Source organism: Scyliorhinus canicula, chromosome 14, assembly GCF_902713615.1.
Source record: "Scyliorhinus canicula chromosome 14, sScyCan1.1, whole genome shotgun sequence".
Lineage (NCBI taxonomy): Eukaryota > Metazoa > Chordata > Chondrichthyes > Carcharhiniformes > Scyliorhinidae > Scyliorhinus > Scyliorhinus canicula.
This window is the reverse complement of record NC_052159.1, coordinates 159,107,966-159,130,142: the sequence shown is the minus strand read 5'-3', so window position 1 is coordinate 159,130,142 and position 22,177 is coordinate 159,107,966. Positions and strand designations below refer to the sequence as shown.

Genomic DNA, 22,177 nt, shown 5'->3' with positions numbered 1-22,177 from the left:
CACATTGACAATCGTCACACCCACATTGACAATCGTCACACCCACATTGACAACCGTCACATCCACATTGACAATCGTCACACCCACATTGACAACCGTCACACCCACATTGACAACCGTCACATCCACATTGACAATCGTCACACCCACATTGACAATCGTCACACCCACATTGACAACCGTCACACCCACATTCACAACCGTCACATCCACATTCACAACCGTCACACCCACATTGACAACCGTCACACCCACATTGACAATCGTCACACCCACATTGACAATCGTCACACCCACATTCACAACCGTCACACCCACATTGACAACCGTCACACCCACATTGACAACCGTCACACCCACATTCACAACCGTCACACCCACATTGACAACCGTCACACCCATATTCACAACAGTCACACCCACATTGACAACCGTCACACCCACATTCACAACCGTCACACCCACATTCACAACCGTTACACCCACATTCACAATTGTCACACCCACATTGACAATCGTCACACCCACATTGACAACCGTCACACCCACATTGACAATCGTCACACCCACATTCACAACCGTCACACCCACATTCACAACCGTCACACCCACATTGACAACCGTCACACCCACATTGACAATCGTCACACCCACATTGACAATCGTCACACCCACATTGACAACCGTCACACCCACATTGACAACAGTCACACCCACATTCACAATCGTCACACCCACATTGACAACCGTCACATCCACATTCACAACCGTCACACCCACATTGACAATCGTCACATCCACATTCACAACAGTCACATCCACATTGACAATCGTCACACCCACATTGACAACCGTCACACCCACATTGACAATCGTCACACCCACATTGACAACAGTCACACCCACATTCACAACCGTCACACCCACATTGACAACCGTCACACCCACATTGACAATCGTCACACCCACATTGACAACCGTCACACCCACATTGACAATCGTCACACCCACATTGACAATCGTCACATTCACATTGACAACCGTCACACCCACATTCACAACCGTCACACCCACATTGACAATCGTCACACCCACATTGACAATCGTCACACCCACATTCACAACAGTCACACCCACATTGACAACCGTCACACCCACATTGACAACCGTCACATCCACATTGACAATCGTCACACCCACATTGACAACCGTCACACCCACATTGACAACCGTCACACCCACATTGACAACCGTCACACCCACATTGACAATCGTCACATTCACATTGACAACCGTCACACCCACATTCACAACCGTCACACCCACATTGACAACCGTCACATCCACATTGACAATCGTCACACCCACATTGACAATCGTCACATTCACATTGACAACCGTCACACCCACATTCACAACCGTCACACCCACATTGACAATCGTCACATCCACATTGACAATCGTCACACCCACATTGACAACCGTCACACCCACATTGACAATCGTCACATTCACATTGACAACCGTCACACCCACATTGACAATCGTCACACCCACATTGACAATCGTCACATTCACATTGACAACCGTCACACCCACATTCACAACCGTCACACCCACATTGACAACCGTCACACCCACATTGACAACCGTCACACCCACATTGACAATCGTCACACCCACATTGACAATCGTCACACCCACATTGACAACAGTCACACCCACATTGACAATCGTCACATTCACATTGACAATCGTCACATTCACATTGACAATCGTCACACCCACATTGACAATCGTCACACCCACATTGACAACCGTCACACCCACATTGACAATCGTCACACCCACATTGACAATCGTCACATTCACATTCACAACAGTCACACCCACATTGACAATCGTCACACCCACATTCACAACAGTCACACCCACATTGACAATCGTCACACCCACATTGACAACCGTCACACCCACATTGACAATCGTCACATCCACATTCACAACCGTCACACCCACATTCACAACCGTCACACCCACATTGACAACCGTCACACCCACATTGACAACCGTCACACCCACATTGACAATCGTCACACCCACATTGACAATCGTCACATTCACATTCACAACAGTCACACCCACATTGACAATCGTCACATTCACATTGACAATCGTCACACCCACATTGACAATCGTCACATTCACATTCACAACAGTCACACCCACATTCACAACCGTCACACCCACATTCACAATCGTCACACCCACATTCACAACAGTCACACCCACATTGACAATCGTCACATCCACATTCACAACCGTCACATCCACATTCACAACCGTCACACCCACATTGACAATCGTCACACCCACATTGACAATCGTCACACCCACATTGACAACCGTCACATCCACATTGACAATCGTCACACCCACATTGACAACCGTCACACCCACATTGACAACCGTCACATCCACATTGACAATCGTCACACCCACATTGACAATCGTCACACCCACATTGACAACCGTCACACCCACATTCACAACCGTCACATCCACATTCACAACCGTCACACCCACATTGACAACCGTCACACCCACATTGACAATCGTCACACCCACATTGACAATCGTCACACCCACATTCACAACCGTCACACCCACATTGACAACCGTCACACCCACATTGACAACCGTCACACCCACATTCACAACCGTCACACCCACATTGACAACCGTCACACCCATATTCACAACAGTCACACCCACATTGACAACCGTCACACCCACATTCACAACCGTCACACCCACATTCACAACCGTTACACCCACATTCACAATTGTCACACCCACATTGACAATCGTCACACCCACATTGACAACCGTCACACCCACATTGACAATCGTCACACCCACATTGACAACCGTCACACCCACATTCACAACCGTCACACCCACATTGACAACCGTCACACCCACATTGACAACCGTCACACCCACATTCACAACCGTCACACCCACATTGACAACCGTCACACCCATATTCACAACAGTCACACCCACATTGACAACCGTCACACCCACATTCACAACCGTCACACCCACATTCACAACCGTTACACCCACATTCACAATTGTCACACCCACATTGACAATCGTCACACCCACATTGACAACCGTCACACCCACATTGACAATCGTCACACCCACATTCACAACCGTCACACCCACATTCACAACCGTCACACCCACATTGACAACCGTCACACCCACATTGACAATCGTCACACCCACATTGACAATCGTCACACCCACATTGACAACCGTCACACCCACATTGACAACAGTCACACCCACATTCACAATCGTCACACCCACATTGACAACCGTCACATCCACATTCACAACCGTCACACCCACATTGACAATCGTCACATCCACATTCACAACAGTCACATCCACATTGACAATCGTCACACCCACATTGACAACCGTCACACCCACATTGACAATCGTCACACCCACATTGACAACAGTCACACCCACATTCACAACCGTCACACCCACATTGACAACCGTCACACCCACATTGACAATCGTCACACCCACATTGACAACCGTCACACCCACATTGACAATCGTCACACCCACATTGACAATCGTCACATTCACATTGACAACCGTCACACCCACATTCACAACCGTCACACCCACATTGACAATCGTCACACCCACATTGACAATCGTCACACCCACATTCACAACAGTCACACCCACATTGACAACCGTCACACCCACATTGACAACCGTCACATCCACATTGACAATCGTCACACCCACATTGACAACCGTCACACCCACATTGACAACCGTCACACCCACATTGACAACCGTCACACCCACATTGACAATCGTCACATTCACATTGACAACCGTCACACCCACATTCACAACCGTCACACCCACATTGACAACCGTCACATCCACATTGACAATCGTCACACCCACATTGACAATCGTCACATTCACATTGACAACCGTCACACCCACATTCACAACCGTCACACCCACATTGACAATCGTCACATCCACATTGACAATCGTCACACCCACATTGACAACCGTCACACCCACATTGACAATCGTCACATTCACATTGACAACCGTCACACCCACATTGACAATCGTCACACCCACATTGACAATCGTCACATTCACATTGACAACCGTCACACCCACATTCACAACCGTCACACCCACATTGACAACCGTCACACCCACATTGACAACCGTCACACCCACATTGACAATCGTCACACCCACATTGACAATCGTCACACCCACATTGACAACAGTCACACCCACATTGACAATCGTCACATTCACATTGACAATCGTCACATTCACATTGACAATCGTCACACCCACATTGACAATCGTCACACCCACATTGACAACCGTCACACCCACATTGACAATCGTCACACCCACATTGACAATCGTCACATTCACATTCACAACAGTCACACCCACATTGACAATCGTCACACCCACATTCACAACAGTCACACCCACATTGACAATCGTCACACCCACATTGACAACCGTCACACCCACATTGACAATCGTCACATCCACATTCACAACCGTCACACCCACATTCACAACCGTCACACCCACATTGACAACCGTCACACCCACATTGACAACCGTCACACCCACATTGACAATCGTCACACCCACATTGACAATCGTCACATTCACATTCACAACAGTCACACCCACATTGACAATCGTCACATTCACATTGACAATCGTCACACCCACATTGACAATCGTCACATTCACATTCACAACAGTCACACCCACATTCACAACCGTCACACCCACATTCACAATCGTCACACCCACATTCACAACAGTCACACCCACATTCACAACCGTCACACCCACATTCACAATCGTCACACCCACATTCACAACAGTCACACCCACATTCACAACCGTCACACCCACATTGACAATCGTCACACCCACATTCACAACCGTCACACCCACATTCACAACCGTCACACCCACATTGACAATCGTCACACCCACATTCACAATCGTCACACCCACATTCACAACCGTCACACCCACATTCACAATCGTCACACCCACATTCACAACAGTCACACCCACATTCACAACCGTCACACCCACATTCACAACCGTCACACCCACATTCACAACAGTCACACCCACATTCACAACCGTCACACCCACATTCACAATCGTCACACCCACATTCACAACCGTCACACCCACATTCACAACCGTCACACCCACATTGACAATCGTCACACCCACATTCACAACAGTCACACCCACATTCACAACGGTCACACCCACATTCACAACCGTCACACCCACATTCACAATCGTCACACCCACATTCACAATCGTCACACCCACATTCACAACCGTCACACCCACATTCACAATCGTCACACCCACATTCACAACAGTCACACCCACATTCACAACCGTCACACCCACATTGACAACCGTCACACCCACATTGACAACCGTCACACCCACATTGACAACCGTCACACCCACATTCACAACCGTCACACCCACATTGACAACCGTCACACCCACATTGACAACCGTCACATCCACGTTCACAACCGTCACACCCACATTGACAACCGTCACATCCACATTCACAACAGTCACACCCACATTCACAACCGTCACACCCACATTCACAACCGTCACACCCACATTGACAATCGTCACACCCACATTCACAATCGTCACACCCACATTCACAACCGTCACACCCACATTCACAATCGTCACACCCACATTCACAATCGTCACACCCACATTCACAACAGTCACACCCACATTCACAACCGTCACACCCACATTGACAACCGTCACACCCACATTGACAACCGTCACACCCACATTCACAACCGTCACACCCACATTCACAACCGTCACACCCACATTGACAACCGTCACACCCACATTGACAACCGTCACACCCACATTGACAACCGTCACACCCACATTCACAACTGTCACATCCACGTTCACAATTGTCACACCCACATTGACAACCGTCACATCCACATTCACAACCGTCACACCCACATTCACAACCGTCACACCCACATTGACAACCGTCACACCCACATTCACAATTGTCACACCCACATTGACAACCGTCACACCCACATTGACAATCGTCACACCCACATTCACAACCGTCACACCCACATTGACAACCGTCACACCCACATTGACAACCGTCACATCCACATTCACAACAGTCACACCCACATTCACAATCGTCACATCCACATTCACAACCGTCACACCCACATTCACAACCGTCACACCCACATTGACAATCGTCACACCCACATTCACAATCGTCACACCCACATTCACAACCGTCACACCCACATTCACAATCGTCACACCCACATTCACAACAGTCACACCCACATTCACAACAGTCACACCCACATTGACAACCGTCACACCCACATTCACAACCGTCACACCCACATTCACAACCGTCACACCCACATTGACAACCGTCACACCCACATTGACAACCGTCACACCCACATTGACAACCGTCACACCCACATTCACAACTGTCACATCCACGTTCACAATTGTCACACCCACATTGACAACCGTCACATCCACATTCACAACCGTCACACCCACATTGACAACCGTCACACCCACATTGACAACCGTCACACCCACATTGACAACCGTCACACCCACGTTCACAACCGTCACACCCACATTCACAATCGTCACATCCACATTGACAATCGTCACACCCACATTGACAACCGTCACACCCACATTCACAACCGTCACACCCACATTGACAACCGTCACACCCACATTGACAACCGTCACACCCACATTGACAACCGTCACACCCACATTGACAACCGTCACATCCACATTCACAACAGTCACACCCACATTCACAACCGTCACACCCACATTCACAACCGTCACACCCACATTGACAACCGTCACACCCACATTGACAATCGTCACACCCACATTGACAACCGTCACACCCACATTCACAACCGTCACACCCACATTGACAACCGTCACACCCACATTCACAACCGTCACACCCACATTGACAATCGTCACACCCACATTCACAACCGTCACATCCACATTGACAATCGTCACACCCACATTGACAATCGTCACACCCACATTGACAATCGGCACACCCACATTGACAACCGTCACACCCACATTCACAACCGTCACACCCACATTGACAATCGGCACACCCACATTGACAACCGTCACACCCACATTCACAACCGTCACACCCACATTCACAATCGTCACACCCACATTGACAACCGTCACACCCACATTGACAATCGTCACACCCACATTCACAACCGTCACACCCACATTGACAACCGTCACACCCACATTGACAATCGTCACACCCACATTGACAATCGGCACACCCACATTGACAACCGTCACACCCACATTCACAACCGTCACACCCACATTGACAACCGTCACACCCACGTTCACAACCGTCACACCCACGTTCACAACCGTCACACCCACATTGACAATCGTCACACCCACATTGACAATCGGCACACCCACATTGACAACCGTCACACCCACATTGACAATCGTCACACCCACATTGACAACCGTCACACCCACATTCACAACCGTCACACCCACATTGACAACCGTCACACCCACATTGACAATCGTCACACCCACATTGACAACCGTCACACCCACATTCACAACCGTCACACCCACATTCACACCGTCACACCCACATTGACAACCGTCACACCCACGTTCACAACCGTCACACCCACATTCACAACCGTCACACCCACATTCACAATCGTCACACCCATATTCACAACAGTCACACCCACATTCACAACCGTCACACCCACATTGACAACCGTCACACCCACATTGACAACCGTCACACCCACATTCACAACCGTCACACCCACATTCACAACCGTCACACCCACATTGACAACCGTCACACCCACATTCACAACCGTCACACCCACATTGACAACCGTCACACCCACGTTCACAACCGTCACACCCACATTCACAACCGTCACACCCACATTCACAAGTCACACCCACATTCACAACCGTCACACCCACATTCACAACCGTCACACCCACATTCACAACCGTCACACCCACATTCACAACCGTCACACCCACATTGACAACCGTCACACCCACATTGACAACCGTCACATCCACATTCACAACCGTCACACCCACATTGACAACCGTCACACCCACATTCACAACCGTCACATCCACATTCACAACCGTCACACCCACATTGACAACCGTCACACCCACATTCACAACCGTCACACCCACATTCACAACCGTCACACCCACATTGACAACCGTCACATCCACATTCACAACCGTCACACCCACATTGACAATCGTCACACCCACATTCACAACCGTCACACCCACATTGACAATCGGCAACACTTTGCATTCTGACAATTAACTTCCGAAAGCACTGAGCGGCACGTGGCGCAGTGGTTAGCACTGGGACTGCGGCACTGAGGTCCCAGGTTTGAATCCCGGCTCTGGGTCACTGTCCGTGTGGAGTTTGCACATTCTCCCCGTGTCTGCGTGGGTTTCACCCCCACAACCCAAAGATGCGCAGGGTGGGTGGATTGGCCGCGCTAAATTGCCCCTTCATTGGGAAAATTAATTGGGTACTCTAAATTTAAAAAAAACTTCCCAAAGCAGCAGCTGCAACATAACCGTGTTTCAACCCACACTCGACACTGACACACTTTCACGTACTTGGCTTGTTTGTACCCCACTATTCCCTAAATCAGTGCAAGCCCCTCTCCAAAGGCATGAGAACATAATCCAGGCACATGCACCCACTGATACATAGAGGGTCAGTACTGAGGGAGTGCCACACTGTCAGAGGGTCAGTACTGAGGGAGTGCCGCACTGTCAGAGGGTCAGTACTGAGGGAGCGCTGCACTGTCAGAGGGTCAGTACTGAGGGAGTGCTGCACTGTCAGAGGGTCAGTACTGAGGGAGTGCCGCACTGTCAGAGGGTCAGTACTGAGGGAGTGCTGCACTGTCAGAGGGACAGTACTGAGAGAGTGCCGCACTGTCAGAGGGTCAGTACTGAGAGAGTGCCGCACTGTCAGAGGGTCAGTACTGAGGGAATTCCGCACTGTCAGAGGGTCAGTACTGAGGGAGTGCCGCACTGTCAGAGGGTCAGTACTGAGGGAGTGCCGCACTGTCAGAGGGTCAGTACTGAGGGAGCGCTGCACTGTCAGAGGGTCAGTACTGAGGGAGTGCTGCACTGTCAGAGGGTCAGTACTGAGGGAGTGCTGCACTGTCAGAGGGTCAGTACTGAGGGAGTGCTGCACTGTCAGAGGGTCAGTACTGAGGGAGTGCCGCACTGTCAGAGGGTCAGTACTGAGGGAGTGCTGCACTGTCAGAGGGTCAGTACTGAGGGCGCGCCGCACTGTCAGAGGGTCAGCACTGAGGGAGTGCCGCACTGTCAGAGGGTCAGTACTGAGGGAGTGCCGCACTGTCAGAGGGTCAGTACTGAGGGAGCGCCGCACTGTCAGAGGGTCAGTACTGAGGGAGTGCTACACTGTCAGAGGGACAGTACTGAGAGAGTGCCGCACTGTCAGAGGGTCAGTACTGAGAGAGTGCCGCACTGTCAGAGGGTCAGTACTGAGGGAATTCCTCACTGTCAGAGGGTCAGTACTGAGGGAGTGCCGCACTGTCAGAGGGTCAGTACTGAGGGAGTGCCGCACTGTCAGAGGGTCAGTGCTGAGGGAGTGCTGCACTGTCAGAGGGTCAGTACTGAGGGAGTGCTGCACTGTCAGAGGGTCAGTACTGAGGGAGTGCTGCACTGTCAGTGGGTCAGTACTGAGGGAGTGCTGCACTGTCAGAGGGTCAGTACTAAGGGAGTACCGCACTGTCAGAGGGTCAGTACTGAGGGAGTGCCGCACTGTCAGAGGGTCAGTACTGAGGGAGTGCCGCACTGTCAGAGGGTCAGTACTGAGGGAGTGCCGCACTGTCAGAGGGTCAGTACTGAGGGAGTGCTACACTGTCAGAGGGACAGTACTGAGGGAGTGCCGCACTGTCAGAGGGTCAGTACTGAGGGAGTGCCGCACTGTCAGAGGGTCAGTACTGAGGGAGTGCTGCACTGTCAGAGGGTCAGCACTGAGGGAGTGCTGCACTGTCAGAGGGTCAGTACTGAGGGAGTGCCGCACTGTCAGAGGATCAGTACTGAGGGAGTGCCGTACTGTCAGAGGGTCAGTACTGAGGGAGTGCTGCACTGTCAGAGGGTCAGTACTGAGGGAGTGCTGCACTGTCAGAGGGTCAGTACTGAGGGAGTGCTGCACTGTCAGAGGGTCAGTACTGAGGGAGTGCTGCACTGTCAGAGGGTCAGTACTGAGGGAGTGCCGCACTGTCAGAGGGTCAGTACTGAGGGAGTGCCGCACTGTCAGAGGGTCAGTACTGAGGGAGTGCCGCACTGTCAGAGGGTCAGTACTGAGGGAGTGCCGCACTGTCAGAGGGTCAGTACTGAGGGAGTGCCGCACTGTCAGAGGGTCAGTACTGAGGGAGTGCCGCACTGTCAGAGGGTCAGTACTGAGGGAATGCTGCACTGTCAGAGGGTCAGTACTGAGGGAGTGCCGCACTGTCAGAGGGTCAGTACTGAGGGAGTGCTGCACTGTCAGAGGGTCAGTACTGAGGGAGTGCTGCACTGTCAGAGGGTCAGTACAGAGGGAGTGCCGCACTGTCAGAGGGTCAGTACTGAGGGAGTGCTGCACTGTCAGAGGGTCAGTACTGAGGGAGTGCCGCACTGTCAGAGGGTCAGTACTGAGGGAGTGCTGCACTGTCAGAGGGTCAGTACTGAGGGAGCGCCGCACTGTCAGAGGGTCAGTACCGAGGGAGTGCTGCACTGTCAGAGGGTCAGTACAGAGGGAGTGCTGCACTGTCAGAGGGTCAGTACTGAGGGAGTGCCGCACTGTCAGAGGGTCAGTACTGAGGGAGTGCTGCACTGTCAGAGGGTCAGTACAGAGGGAGAGCTGCACTGTCAGAGGGTCAGTACTGAGGGAGTGCTGCATTGTCAGAGGGTCAGTACTGAGGGAGTGCCGCACTGTCAGAGGGTCAGTACTGAGGGAGTGCTGCACTGTCAGAGGGTCAGTATTGAAGGAGTGCCGCACTGTCAGAGGGTCAGTACTGAGGGAGTGCTGCATTGTCAGAGGGTCAGTACTGAGGGAGTGCCGCACTGTCAGAGGGTCAGTACTGAGGGAGAGCTGCACTGTCAGAGGGTCAGTACTGAGGGAGTGCTGCATTGTCAGAGGGTCAGTACTGAGGGAGTGCTGCACTGTCAGAGGGTCAGTACTGAGGGAGTGCTGCACTGTCAGAGGGTCAGTACTGAGGGAGAGCTGCACTGTCAGAGGGTCAGTACGGAGATTTTAAATTGAGGTTCTGTCTGTCTGTGTGGATGTTAATGGAACCACATTGGTAGGTAAAATATATGATTTAAAATCTCTACTTCCCATAATACAAATGAATAAATACAAAGACCGTCTTAAAACTGTACACCAGGTGGGGTAGGTTAATTCAGTACAATATTGAATCTGTAAATCCTATAAAATGAGATATAAAAACTGTGGTGAAAATGTCCTAGTGCCCAGCAACTATTCTGCAACGTACCCAGATCCTGATTGTGAGATTTCTCTTGTCCTTCTACAAATAACAGGCTGTATCCGTCCCAGAGTCTATTCATTCCCAGTGGGCAAGGTGGGATTTCCTGCGACTGACTGTGTTTGACCAGGAGATATCCCACACTGACACTTCTTCCCGGCATTCCTTCCATCCCTCGGACACCTGTCACGCCTGGAGTACCTGCAAATCAAAAAGGATGATGTCAGTCTGGCCGGGTCAGTGGGGCAACACACCAACTTTCCCACCCTCGGCCTCTTCACTGTTCCAATGAATTGTTTCAACCTGTTGCCATGGTTCCCTGTAAAATGTTATTGTTTTGCGTGACCAGTTTTCTCAGCACGTGCTGTTTAGCACAAAACCTTCTAGTCTGAGGCACAGTCCAACAGGTGCACAATGGGAACATTGCCTCTTACATCTCGAGCTATACCCAGTGTTGATGGGAGGTCACAGACTTTTGTGTATCTGGGAAAACATTCCTGCTGGATCTGTGTCCCGTGTTGTGTAGTGACGTCAGCAGAGTGTTTGTGCGGGCACTGTGCAGATCGTCATCTTGATTGTATTGAGCAACACCCTTAATTACCATCTCATCGTGTTTTACGAGAATCCAGAGTGTAGGCAGCTCCTAATTCTTTTTCTTCACGGCAACAAAGAAATGTGGCGCGAGAGAAAACTGGCGACGAGGATTGAGGCCGTGAAATAGCTGGAAAGATGTTCGTCATCGGGAGCAACAAAACATTTTCGGGGCCAGACTTGTGCGCGCGCATCGACATCGGGTGAAGCATTGCCGCAGATGTGAAAGTTTAACAAACATTTTCGACAGCAACTGTGAGTAAGGAGACTGACAGTCAGGGAAGATTTCCTTGCATTGAAGTGAGTGGGGCCTGGGTTGAATTTTACTAAAAAGGAATAGATGTCCATCACTGAGATGGCCTTATTGAATTGTTTAGAAATAACATGTCAGGGGATCAGTTGCATAAATGTTAAGTGTTGTCGTTGCATTAATGAGGTAAAGAGGGAGGGGTGTATTGTATCTGGGAATATATTGCTGCTGTTAGTTCTTTACAATGATGTCAGCAGAGTGTTTGTGCGGGCTTTGGGTAATTCACCATTTGGATTGTATTGAGCAACACCCTTGTTAAACCTCTCATCGTGTTTGACAAGAAGCCAGAGTTTGGACACCTCCAGACCTTCTCTCTTTGTGGCAACAAAGAAATATAACCCAGACCTAAAACACGAAGTCTGTTCCTCTCTGCACAGATATTGACAAAGCTGCTGAGTGTTTTATTTCACATTTCCAGCATCTGAGGTATTTTGCTTTTGTTTTTGGGATGATCGGGATTGGCTTCAATTGGCAGATGTGTCAATTTAAATTGAGACAGCGAAGCGTGTGGGAAAGTGTTGTGGTGGGGACATGAACTGGACAGAGTATGTTTTGTACCTTGAAACCCCAACGGTCCTTGTTGACCAACTGGACCTGGTTCACCTCTGGGTCCTATCCTCCCCGCCGAGCTGATGTGTCCGGGGAACCCCGTTTTACCCCGTGGGCCCTTCAAACCTGGGCAGAACAACACAACACAAAACACAGAATATTAAAGATAGTCACAATCAGTGAGACAGGAGGGGCTGGAGTGGCACCAAGTGAGTAAAATCTATTCTCACTCACTCTTTCGCCCAGCTTGACCATTGAACCTTTCACCATCGCAGGTTGCTGCTGTAACGTTGGAAATGTGGCAGCCAATTTTTGCACAGTAAAATCCCGCAAGATATAATAACCTAAAAACCCATTCATTGCCCATCTCTGCGGCTATGAGAGGAAGTGGTTGGGGGTTTCTGGGAAGGTGGGGGAGGGATAGCTGGCTGACTGTGACTTGGGGTAGGGTGTGGTCCCACTTGTGGGGTGGAGCCGGGGGGGGGGGGGGGGGGGGGGGGGACGTGGTCATGGCTGACAGAGGGGGAGTGGGTGAGATGTTCCCCACTCTGACTGGTAATGTGGAACATGTGGGGGCTGGGGGGACCAGTGAAGTGGGCCAGAGTCTTCACATTTAAAGAGCTTGAGAGCCACCTGAGGGTGAAGGACCAGGTGAGGCTTTGGAAGGGTTGGGTCAGCCCAGGTGTTTCACTCGGTTTTGATAGCAGGGCCTGGGAGTAATGGTACTTGTGGGCAGGTACAATATAGTAATGGGTGCTATGGAGAGGAGGTTGGAGGTGTTGGTTAGTGCGTATGTCCCGAATTGGGATGATGTCGGGTTTATGAAGCGGTTGTTGGAGGCCATACCAAGTCTGGACACACATCAGTTAATTTTAGCGGGGATTTGAACAGTGTTGCAGAGGGACCTTGGAGTTCAGGTACACGGTTCTCCAAAGGTGGAGTCACAAGTAGATAGGGCAGTGAAGACTGCTTTTGGCATGCTGGCCTTCATCAATCAGGGCATTGAGAATAGAAGATAGGAAGTTATGTTGCAGTTGTACAGGACGTTGGTGAGGCCACACCTGGAGTAGCGTGTTCAGTTTTTGTCACCTTGCTGTCGGAAAGATGTTATTAAACTGGAAATGCAGAAAAGATTTACAAGGATGTTGCCAGGATTCAAGGGACTGAGATACAGGGAGAGATAGGTTCGGCTAGGACTGTTTTCTTTGGAGTGTGGGAGACTGAGGAGTGATCTTATAGAGGTGAATAAGATCATGAGAGGCATCGAGAGGTTGAATGCACTCAGTCTTTTCCCCAGGGTTGGGGAATCGAGAACTAGAGGTCATAGGTTTACGTAAAGAGGGGAAAGAATTAATGGGGACCTGAGGAGCAAAGTTTTTATTCTGAGGGTGGTACGCATGTGGAACGAGCTGCCGGAGGAAGTGGGTGAGGCAGGGACATTGACAACATTTAAAAGGCAATTGGACAGATACATGGGTCAGAAAGGTTTAGAGGGATATGGGCCAAATGCTGGCAAATGGGGTTAGCTTGGATGGGCCTTTTGGTTGGCATGGACCAGTTTGGGCGGAAGGGCCTGACTCTATGCCATGGATTCTATGACGTTTTTGGATAGGCCGGCGTCACTGTTGGTGGAGATGTTTGAGGAGGCAATGGCTAAGGGGGGGGGGGGTGCTTCCGGAGACGATGGGACAGGCACCTATTTAGCTGTTGTTAAGAAAGGTTGTATCAGCCAATATCTCTGCTGAATGTGGATGCCAAGATTCTTGCCAAAGTGTTGGTACAAGTGGTTGGGGCGGATCAGACACGGTCTGTAAAGGGTAGGCAGTTATCTTTGAATGTGCGGCACTTGTTAAACGCGGTGATCTCCCCATCAGAAGGGGGGGGGAGCCAGAGGTGGTGGTAGCGCTGGATGCGGAGAAGATGTTCAATCGCGTAGAGTGGAGGGGGATAGTGAGGGGGGAATGGGGGGTTGGAGCATAGGGTGTCCCTGTGTGCTGATGGTCTTTCACTGTATTATTCCAAACCAGTTCCCACGATGGGGGATATAATGGGGCTGCTCAGGCGATTTGGGGGGTTTTCGGGGAATAAATTGAATTTGGAGAAGAGCAAGTGCTTTTTAGTTTCCTCTCCGGGGGTGGGAGCTGGCTTGGGGGGGGGGGGGTTAGGTATATGCAGGAGCGGGGACTTTGCAAGGAAGGTTTTTCCTACATTTCCAGTGACACCTCCCTCCTCATTGTTGGTTAGGGTTAGGGCTGTCAGTGATGGGGTTGGAAGGGAGGGTCATCTCGGTGATTTATGGGAAGATTTTCAAGGAGGCTATGATGTCACTGGACGGGGTTACGGCCAAGTGGGAGGAGGAACTGGGGGTGTGAGGTGTTGCGGAGGGTGAATGCGAGGCTGGGATTAATACAGTTAAAGGTGGTGCACAGAACTCACCTGATGAGATCGAGGATGAGCCGGTTGTTAGAGGGGGTGGAAGATATTTGTGAGCGGTGTGGGAAGGGCTTGGCCTAATCATGTTCTGGTCCTACCCGGGTAAGAAACTTTGGGGTAGTTTTTCAGCACCATTTCAGTGATCTTGCACGTGGATTTGGAGCCCAGTCCCCTGGGGGCCATATTTGGGGTGTTGGATTTGTCGGAGCTGCAGATGGGAGCGGGGGGGGGCAGATGTTTTAGCCTTCGCCTCGCTGATTGCTCGCAGGCAGGTCCTGTTGGGGTGGAGATCAACCTCTCCGCCCCATGCCTCAGTGTGGCTGGGGGACCTGATGGAGTTCCTGCGCCTGGAGAAGGTGAAGTTTATCTTGAGGGGGCGATTGAGGGGTTCCACAAGAGATGGGCTTTGTTTATACTTCATTTTAAAGAGTTGGTTACTGTCAGCTGCTGGGAAGTGGGGTGGGGGGTGGGAGGGTTGGAGGGGGGGGATTGGGGGGATATTCTTTGCGCTAATGGGTGTTGGTTGGTAGAGAGAAGGGGGGGGGGGGGGGGGAAGGTTTCTGTTCTTCACGTTTTGCATTGTTTGTTTTATGTGTAAAATGTTAACATTTTTCACGGCGCTGAGGTCCCAGGTTCGATCCCGGCTCTGGGTCACTGTCCGTGTGGAGGTTGCACATTCTCCCCGTGTCTGCGTGGGTTTCACCCCCACAACCCAAAGATGTGCAGGGTAGGTGGATTAGCCTCGCTAAATTGCCCCTTAATTGGAAAAAAAAAGTAAAAGAAAACCGAATAGATGATTATGTTCTCACCTACATCCCCAGGAATGCCCTTCGGACCTGGATCTCCCGAAGCTCCTAGACGTCCTGGATTGCCCGGGGTGCCATGAGGCCCCCTTGGAGTAGGGAATCGTTGTGGAGGGGGGGCAGGTCCTTGTGGACCCGGTAATCCCAATAAACCTAGAGTTCATTCAAATAACAAGACAGAATTAGTCAGCAAACATGTATCATTTCTAATGCACAAGGAGCTGCCTGCTCGTTGGTTCCATCCTCAGCTGGTTTGAAGCCATCTGCAAATCTGACCACCTTGTCCTTAATGTGGTTAAAAATGAGAAACTGCAGCAGTTCCCAACACTGAACCACTCAGCATTGACAGCCTCTCTGATATAACCCAGAAGTGACTTGTTTATCTGCCCTTTAGCTAAACTATTATCCAGCTTTACTCTTAATTCTCAGAGTTTTCAGTGCAACCAATAGCCTTTCATGTGGAACTTTATCAAATGCCTTCTAGAAGTCTTAATACCGCTGTACCGTACAACTTCCACGGTCTCTGAGGAGGTGAACAAAAACCACGGAAATCCATGTGACGGGATTGGGAAACCTGAGACATGTTGGGGAAAGGAAAGCAAGATTGGACAGGACATTCAGCCCTTCTAACCTGTTCTACGAAGAGGTGAAGCCTGGGTTATCCACACTTGGGCCAAATGTTTGGTGTTTGTGTGAGGTTTTCAGCTGTAACCACTCAGATTTGCTCCCTGATGAGTTACCCCATTGAGGAGGTCAATCCCAATTTCCGCTGGGATCTCACGACCATTATCCTCAATATGTATCGGAATTTCCAGCATGTCTGGGATGGGGAAAACAATCAGGCAGGAACACAGAGTCAGAAAGTTAACCCCCTGTCTCTGTCACAGAGGTGTGTACTGAGAGAAGGAACAGGTGATTGACTGATCCCACACTCCTGGTCAGGGAGGGAGCATTAATCAGGAAAGTCTCGCTGGCTACTGGTGCACGTTGAGGGAAATGGAACTTGACGTGCTGGTTGAATGGTAGCACAGTGCTTCACTGCTGCTTCACAGCTCCAGGGTCCCAAGTTCAATTCCCCGCTGGGTCACTGTCTGTACGGAGTCTGCACGTTCTCCCTGTGTCTGCGTGGGTTTCCTCCGGGTGCTCCGGTTTCCTCCCACAAGTCCCGAAAGACGCGCTGTTGGTAATTTGGACATTCTGAATTCTCCCTCTGAGAACCCGGACAGGCGACGAGGGGATTTTCACAGTAACTTCATTGCAGTGTTAATGTAAACCTACTTGTGAGAATAATAAAGATTATTATATTATTATACATGAAAATGGGTTGGGCATTAAAATGAGAATTGGAAATGCTGCCACATCTTGGGTAATCCTACAAAGTTACCCCAGAATTGGGACACTTCCCTCATGTTGCACCAATCACATTTGAATATTATTGATCTGGTATAAACATAAAAGCATTATTGGAATCCCAGTACCAGCTGTACGGTTGGAGTGTGAGCCAGGGCGTTACCCAGTGTATATCAAAGAGAGAACACACTTCACTTACCAGCGAGGCCGACTGAACCTTTCAATCCAGGAGCACCCATATCTCCTGGTGGTCCCTTTCTCCCAGGGTAACCCATCATACCCTGTTCTCCTCTTTGACCTTTCAATATATATAAAATATAATCAGTCACGTTTACTTTGAAGATAACATAAAACCTAAATGTGGGGCAGGATTTTTCAGATGTTGTGGGTATCGCATCCCCATCAATCCCCATGGCAACCATCTATTTGTAAAAATTTATTTACGGGATGTGGATGTCGCTGGTTAGGCCAGCATTTATTCCCCATCCCTAATTGCCCCTCAGAAGGTTCTGGTGAGCTGCCTTCTTGAACCGCTGCAGTCCATGAGGCTGTTAGGGAGGGAGTTCCAGGATGTTGCCCTGGCGACAGTGAAGGAACGGCCGATATATTTCCCAGTCAGGGTAGTGAGGGGCTTGGAGGGGAACCTCCAGGTGGTGGGGTTCCTGGGTATCTGCTGCTCTTGTCCTTCTAGATGGTAGAGGCCGTGGGTTTGGAAGGTGCTGCCTGAGGAACCTTGGTGAGTTACTACAGCGCATCTTGTAGATGGTACACACGGCTGCCACTGTGCGTCGGTGGTGGAGAGAGTGAGTGTTTGTGGAAGGGGGAGCAATCAAGCGGGGCTGCTTTGTCCTGGATGGTGTTGAGCTTCTTGAGTGTTGTTGGAGCTGAACCCATCCAGGCAAGTGGAGAGTATTCTGTTACACTCCTGACTTGTGTCTTGTAGATGGTGGACAGGCTTTGGGGGGTCAGGAGGTGAGTTACTCTCCGCAGGATTCCCAGCCTTTGACCTGCCCTGGTAGCCACTGTATTAAGGTGGCTGGGTCCAGTTTAGTTTCTGATCAATTGTAACCCTCAGGATTTAGTTGCTAGAGGTGGTCTTTCATCCTCAATCTAATTGGCCGCCAGCTAAGGGTGGCACAGTAGCTAGCACTGGTTCAATTCCAGCCTTGGGTCACTGTCTGTGCGGAGTCTGCACGTCCTCCCCGTGTGTGCGTGGGTTTCTTCCGGGTGCTCCGGTTTCCTCCCACAATCCAAAGATATGCAGGTTAGGTGGATTGGCCGTGATAAATTGCCCTTAGTGTCCAAGGATGTGCAGGGTCGGTGGGGTTGGGTGGGGGTAGGGTGAGGGAGTGACCCTAGGTAGGGTGTTCTTCCAGGGGCTTGGTGGAGACCCAATGGGCTGAACGGCCTCCCTTTGCACTATCGAGATTCTATGATTCTATTCTATGATTCATTTATAATCCTATAATTCTCTGTAGGCCCAACAGCACCTCCATCAGCACTGGTCACTGCTGGGACTACAAGCAGTCCCACCAATCGCACCAGAGTGCTGGAGCCTGCATGGCTGTGTAGGCTCAGGGATGGGATGGGGCCCTGGGGTGGGCGGTATAGGGCATAAAATCTGCCACACTGCTGGAGGGGCTCATAAAAATGTGTCCAAGGTATCAGAGCATCAAATTTATCGTAACACCAGACGGGGTTGATGAATCCTGTCTCCCAGTGAGGAACTCTACAGCCTCTATCGATGGAGTCAACAATGGACATTTTCTCTGGCCCCATCTTTCCTCAAAACTGCTTCCTGTCTGCACGATTATGGGGATGAAATAGGGTTTGGGTGGGACAAGGGAATTTATATTTTTAACCGAGATATTCAATGTTCAGGTTTACTGAGTGTGGCCATGGAGACCAGCTGACCAATGGGATATGACCTACCCAATCCGATAGAATCCATTGGCCCATGTTCCAATAAAGACTTTATTTAATGACCAGTTCTGTACAATTTCCCCACAAAACAGCATCAATCTCCTTTAGAAACTTGCTAAGATTTTTATGAGATTTCAGACTCAGACTTGCCTTTTGTTCCAGATATGCCACTAATTCCGGGAAGCCCGGGACCTCCCTTATCACCAGGAATCCCCACGGCTCCTGGGAAACCAGCGTCACCTGGATCTCCTGCCTCACCCTTGCTTCCAGCTTGTCCCCACCTGCCAGGGGGACCTTGTTGGCCGGGGTAACCTGAAAGATAGTCCAGAATAATATTAAATATCTGCACTGCCTCAATCGCACGTCCATCATTCACACCCCAAAGTCACACTTTGCGACAGCAGCTGGTGAGTCTGAGTTAATCACAGAGGTTTGAGCAGAAACGTTCGACAATCATCTCAATGTCAATAAACACTGACTGACCACCAATTACAGTCCAGGGTCAGTCTCTATGAGGGCAAAGTTCCCTGGCCAGCCTGGAGAGATCTTGGCCAATCATGATCACCCAGAGTCCTGACCAATCGTGGTCACCCAGAGTCCTGACCAATCGTGGTCACCCAGAGAGATCCTGACCAATCGTGGTCACCCAGAGTCCTGACCAATCGTGGTCACCCAGAGTCCTGACCAATCGTGGTCACTTAGAGAGATCCTGACCAATTGTGGTCACCCTGAGGTATCATTTACCTTGAGGACCATCATATCCTCTTGGGCCTGGGTCACCCACTTTTCCTGGCTTGTTTGATGGTATCAGGGGTCCTGGTTCACCTGGAGGTCCGACTTCACCAACAGGTCCTGGTTCACCTGAAGTAAATCACAAACCCATAGTGAGCATTTACAGATGTTTCATTCAGTGTTAGTATCTGAATTCACCAAACAAATATAGTTACGCAACAGTGAAGGCCTGCGATGGGACAGGAGTCACAAGACCATTCAACAATGGAATACACAGCCAATCAAACTTTTTCTACCAAGACTCACCTGGGTTTCCCCTGTGACCAGCTTCTCCCAGCCGTCCTGGTTCCCCGGGTTCCCTGCTGGGTATTCCTCGCTCCCCTTTCTCACCGGGGTTTCCGAGCTGACCTTGAGCTCCTCCCCCACTGAGACCTGTTCACAAAAGAACAACATTGAACTTTACAATTATTGTTTAATGTTAATTGTCAGCGTGGTTCCACTTTCCATTCACAGGTTTAGCCCTTAAACTCGGGTCAAGGACTTAGTGCTGCATCGGGGGAGTGCAGTACCATTAGAGAAGATGCTAAATCGAACCCCTGTTCCCTCCTTTAACTGAATAGAAAAGATCCCATAGCATAAAGCAATCATTGAAGTCCATGTACACCACATCAACAGCATTTCCCACATCAATACTCTTTGTTACTTCAGGCAAGTTAGTTAAACACTATTTCTCTTTAACACATCTGTGTCGGCTTTCCTTAATTGGTCCACAACGGTCAAAGTTAATCTTCTCTTGGATTATTGTCCCTGAAAGTTATCCTGAGGTTAAACGGAAGAGGAGCAGCGATTATATTCCTGAGGAGGCTTCTCCCATGGGATGTAGGAGGACCAGGAATTCCCAGCCCACCCATCACTCTGGAACCCCCACCTCCTACTGGGACACGTGCTGAATATGAGAAACTAGCCGATTCGAGACCCCATTCCCCACCCACCAACCACTTTCCTCCAATCACGAGCTCGACCCGTTGCTGGAAATTGTCTCCCGTCAACATTCTTAAGCTTTGCCGATGCCGATGTTATGGAGTTAAGTTTGCAGCCAGTGTTTGCTATGCCCACATTGTTTCCCATTGGATCTCGATCTGAGCTCCCAGCGGTGGGGAGTGGTGGGTGGCGTTAGGGGGTGAGGAGTGATGGGTTGGTGGGGGTGGGGTTTGGGAGGTGGTGGGTGGTGGGGGGGGGGGAAGAGTGGTGGTTGGGGGGGGAGGGTGGGGGGGTTGGGGGCAGTAGTGGGTGGGTCGGGGGGTTGGGGGCAGTAGTGGGTGGGTGGGGTTGGGGGGGAGGGGTGGGTGGTGGAGAGTGGTGGGTGGGGTTGGGGGGTGGAGAGTGGTGGGTGGGGTGGAGGGGAGGGGTGGGGGGGGTGGGGAGGGGTGGGTGGGGTTGGGGGGGAGGGGTGGTTGGGGGGGAGGGGTGGGTGGGGTTGGGGGGGAGGGGTGGGTGGGGTTGGGGGGGGAGGGGTGGGTGGGGTTGGGGGGGGGTGGTGGGTGGGGTTGGGGGGGAGTGGTGGGTGGCGTTGGGGTTGGGGGGGTGGGTGGAGAGTGGTGGGTGGGGTTGGTGGGGGAATGGTGGGTGGGGTTGGGGGGGTGGGGTTGGGGGGGTGGAGAGGTGGGTGGGGGTGGAGAGTGGTGGGT

General features: G+C 50.8%; 1 protein-coding gene across 1 annotated transcript in view; it reads right to left on the bottom strand.

Moving 5' to 3' along the window:
• The window catches only part of LOC119977247 (collagen alpha-6(IV) chain-like), a 257,936-nt gene that overhangs the window by 3,321 nt on the left and 232,438 nt on the right, over positions 1-22,177 (bottom strand). Inside the window, exons 32-38 of the mRNA XM_038817958.1 lie at positions 20,796-20,921; positions 20,502-20,618; positions 19,908-20,069; positions 18,034-18,132; positions 16,491-16,637; positions 13,258-13,374; positions 11,808-11,999 (exon numbers count right to left, since the gene is read on the bottom strand). Coding sequence (XP_038673886.1) covers positions 11,808-11,999; positions 13,258-13,374; positions 16,491-16,637; positions 18,034-18,132; positions 19,908-20,069; positions 20,502-20,618; positions 20,796-20,921 — 960 coding nt within the window. The remainder of the gene's footprint in view (positions 1-11,807; positions 12,000-13,257; positions 13,375-16,490; positions 16,638-18,033; positions 18,133-19,907; positions 20,070-20,501; positions 20,619-20,795; positions 20,922-22,177) is intronic.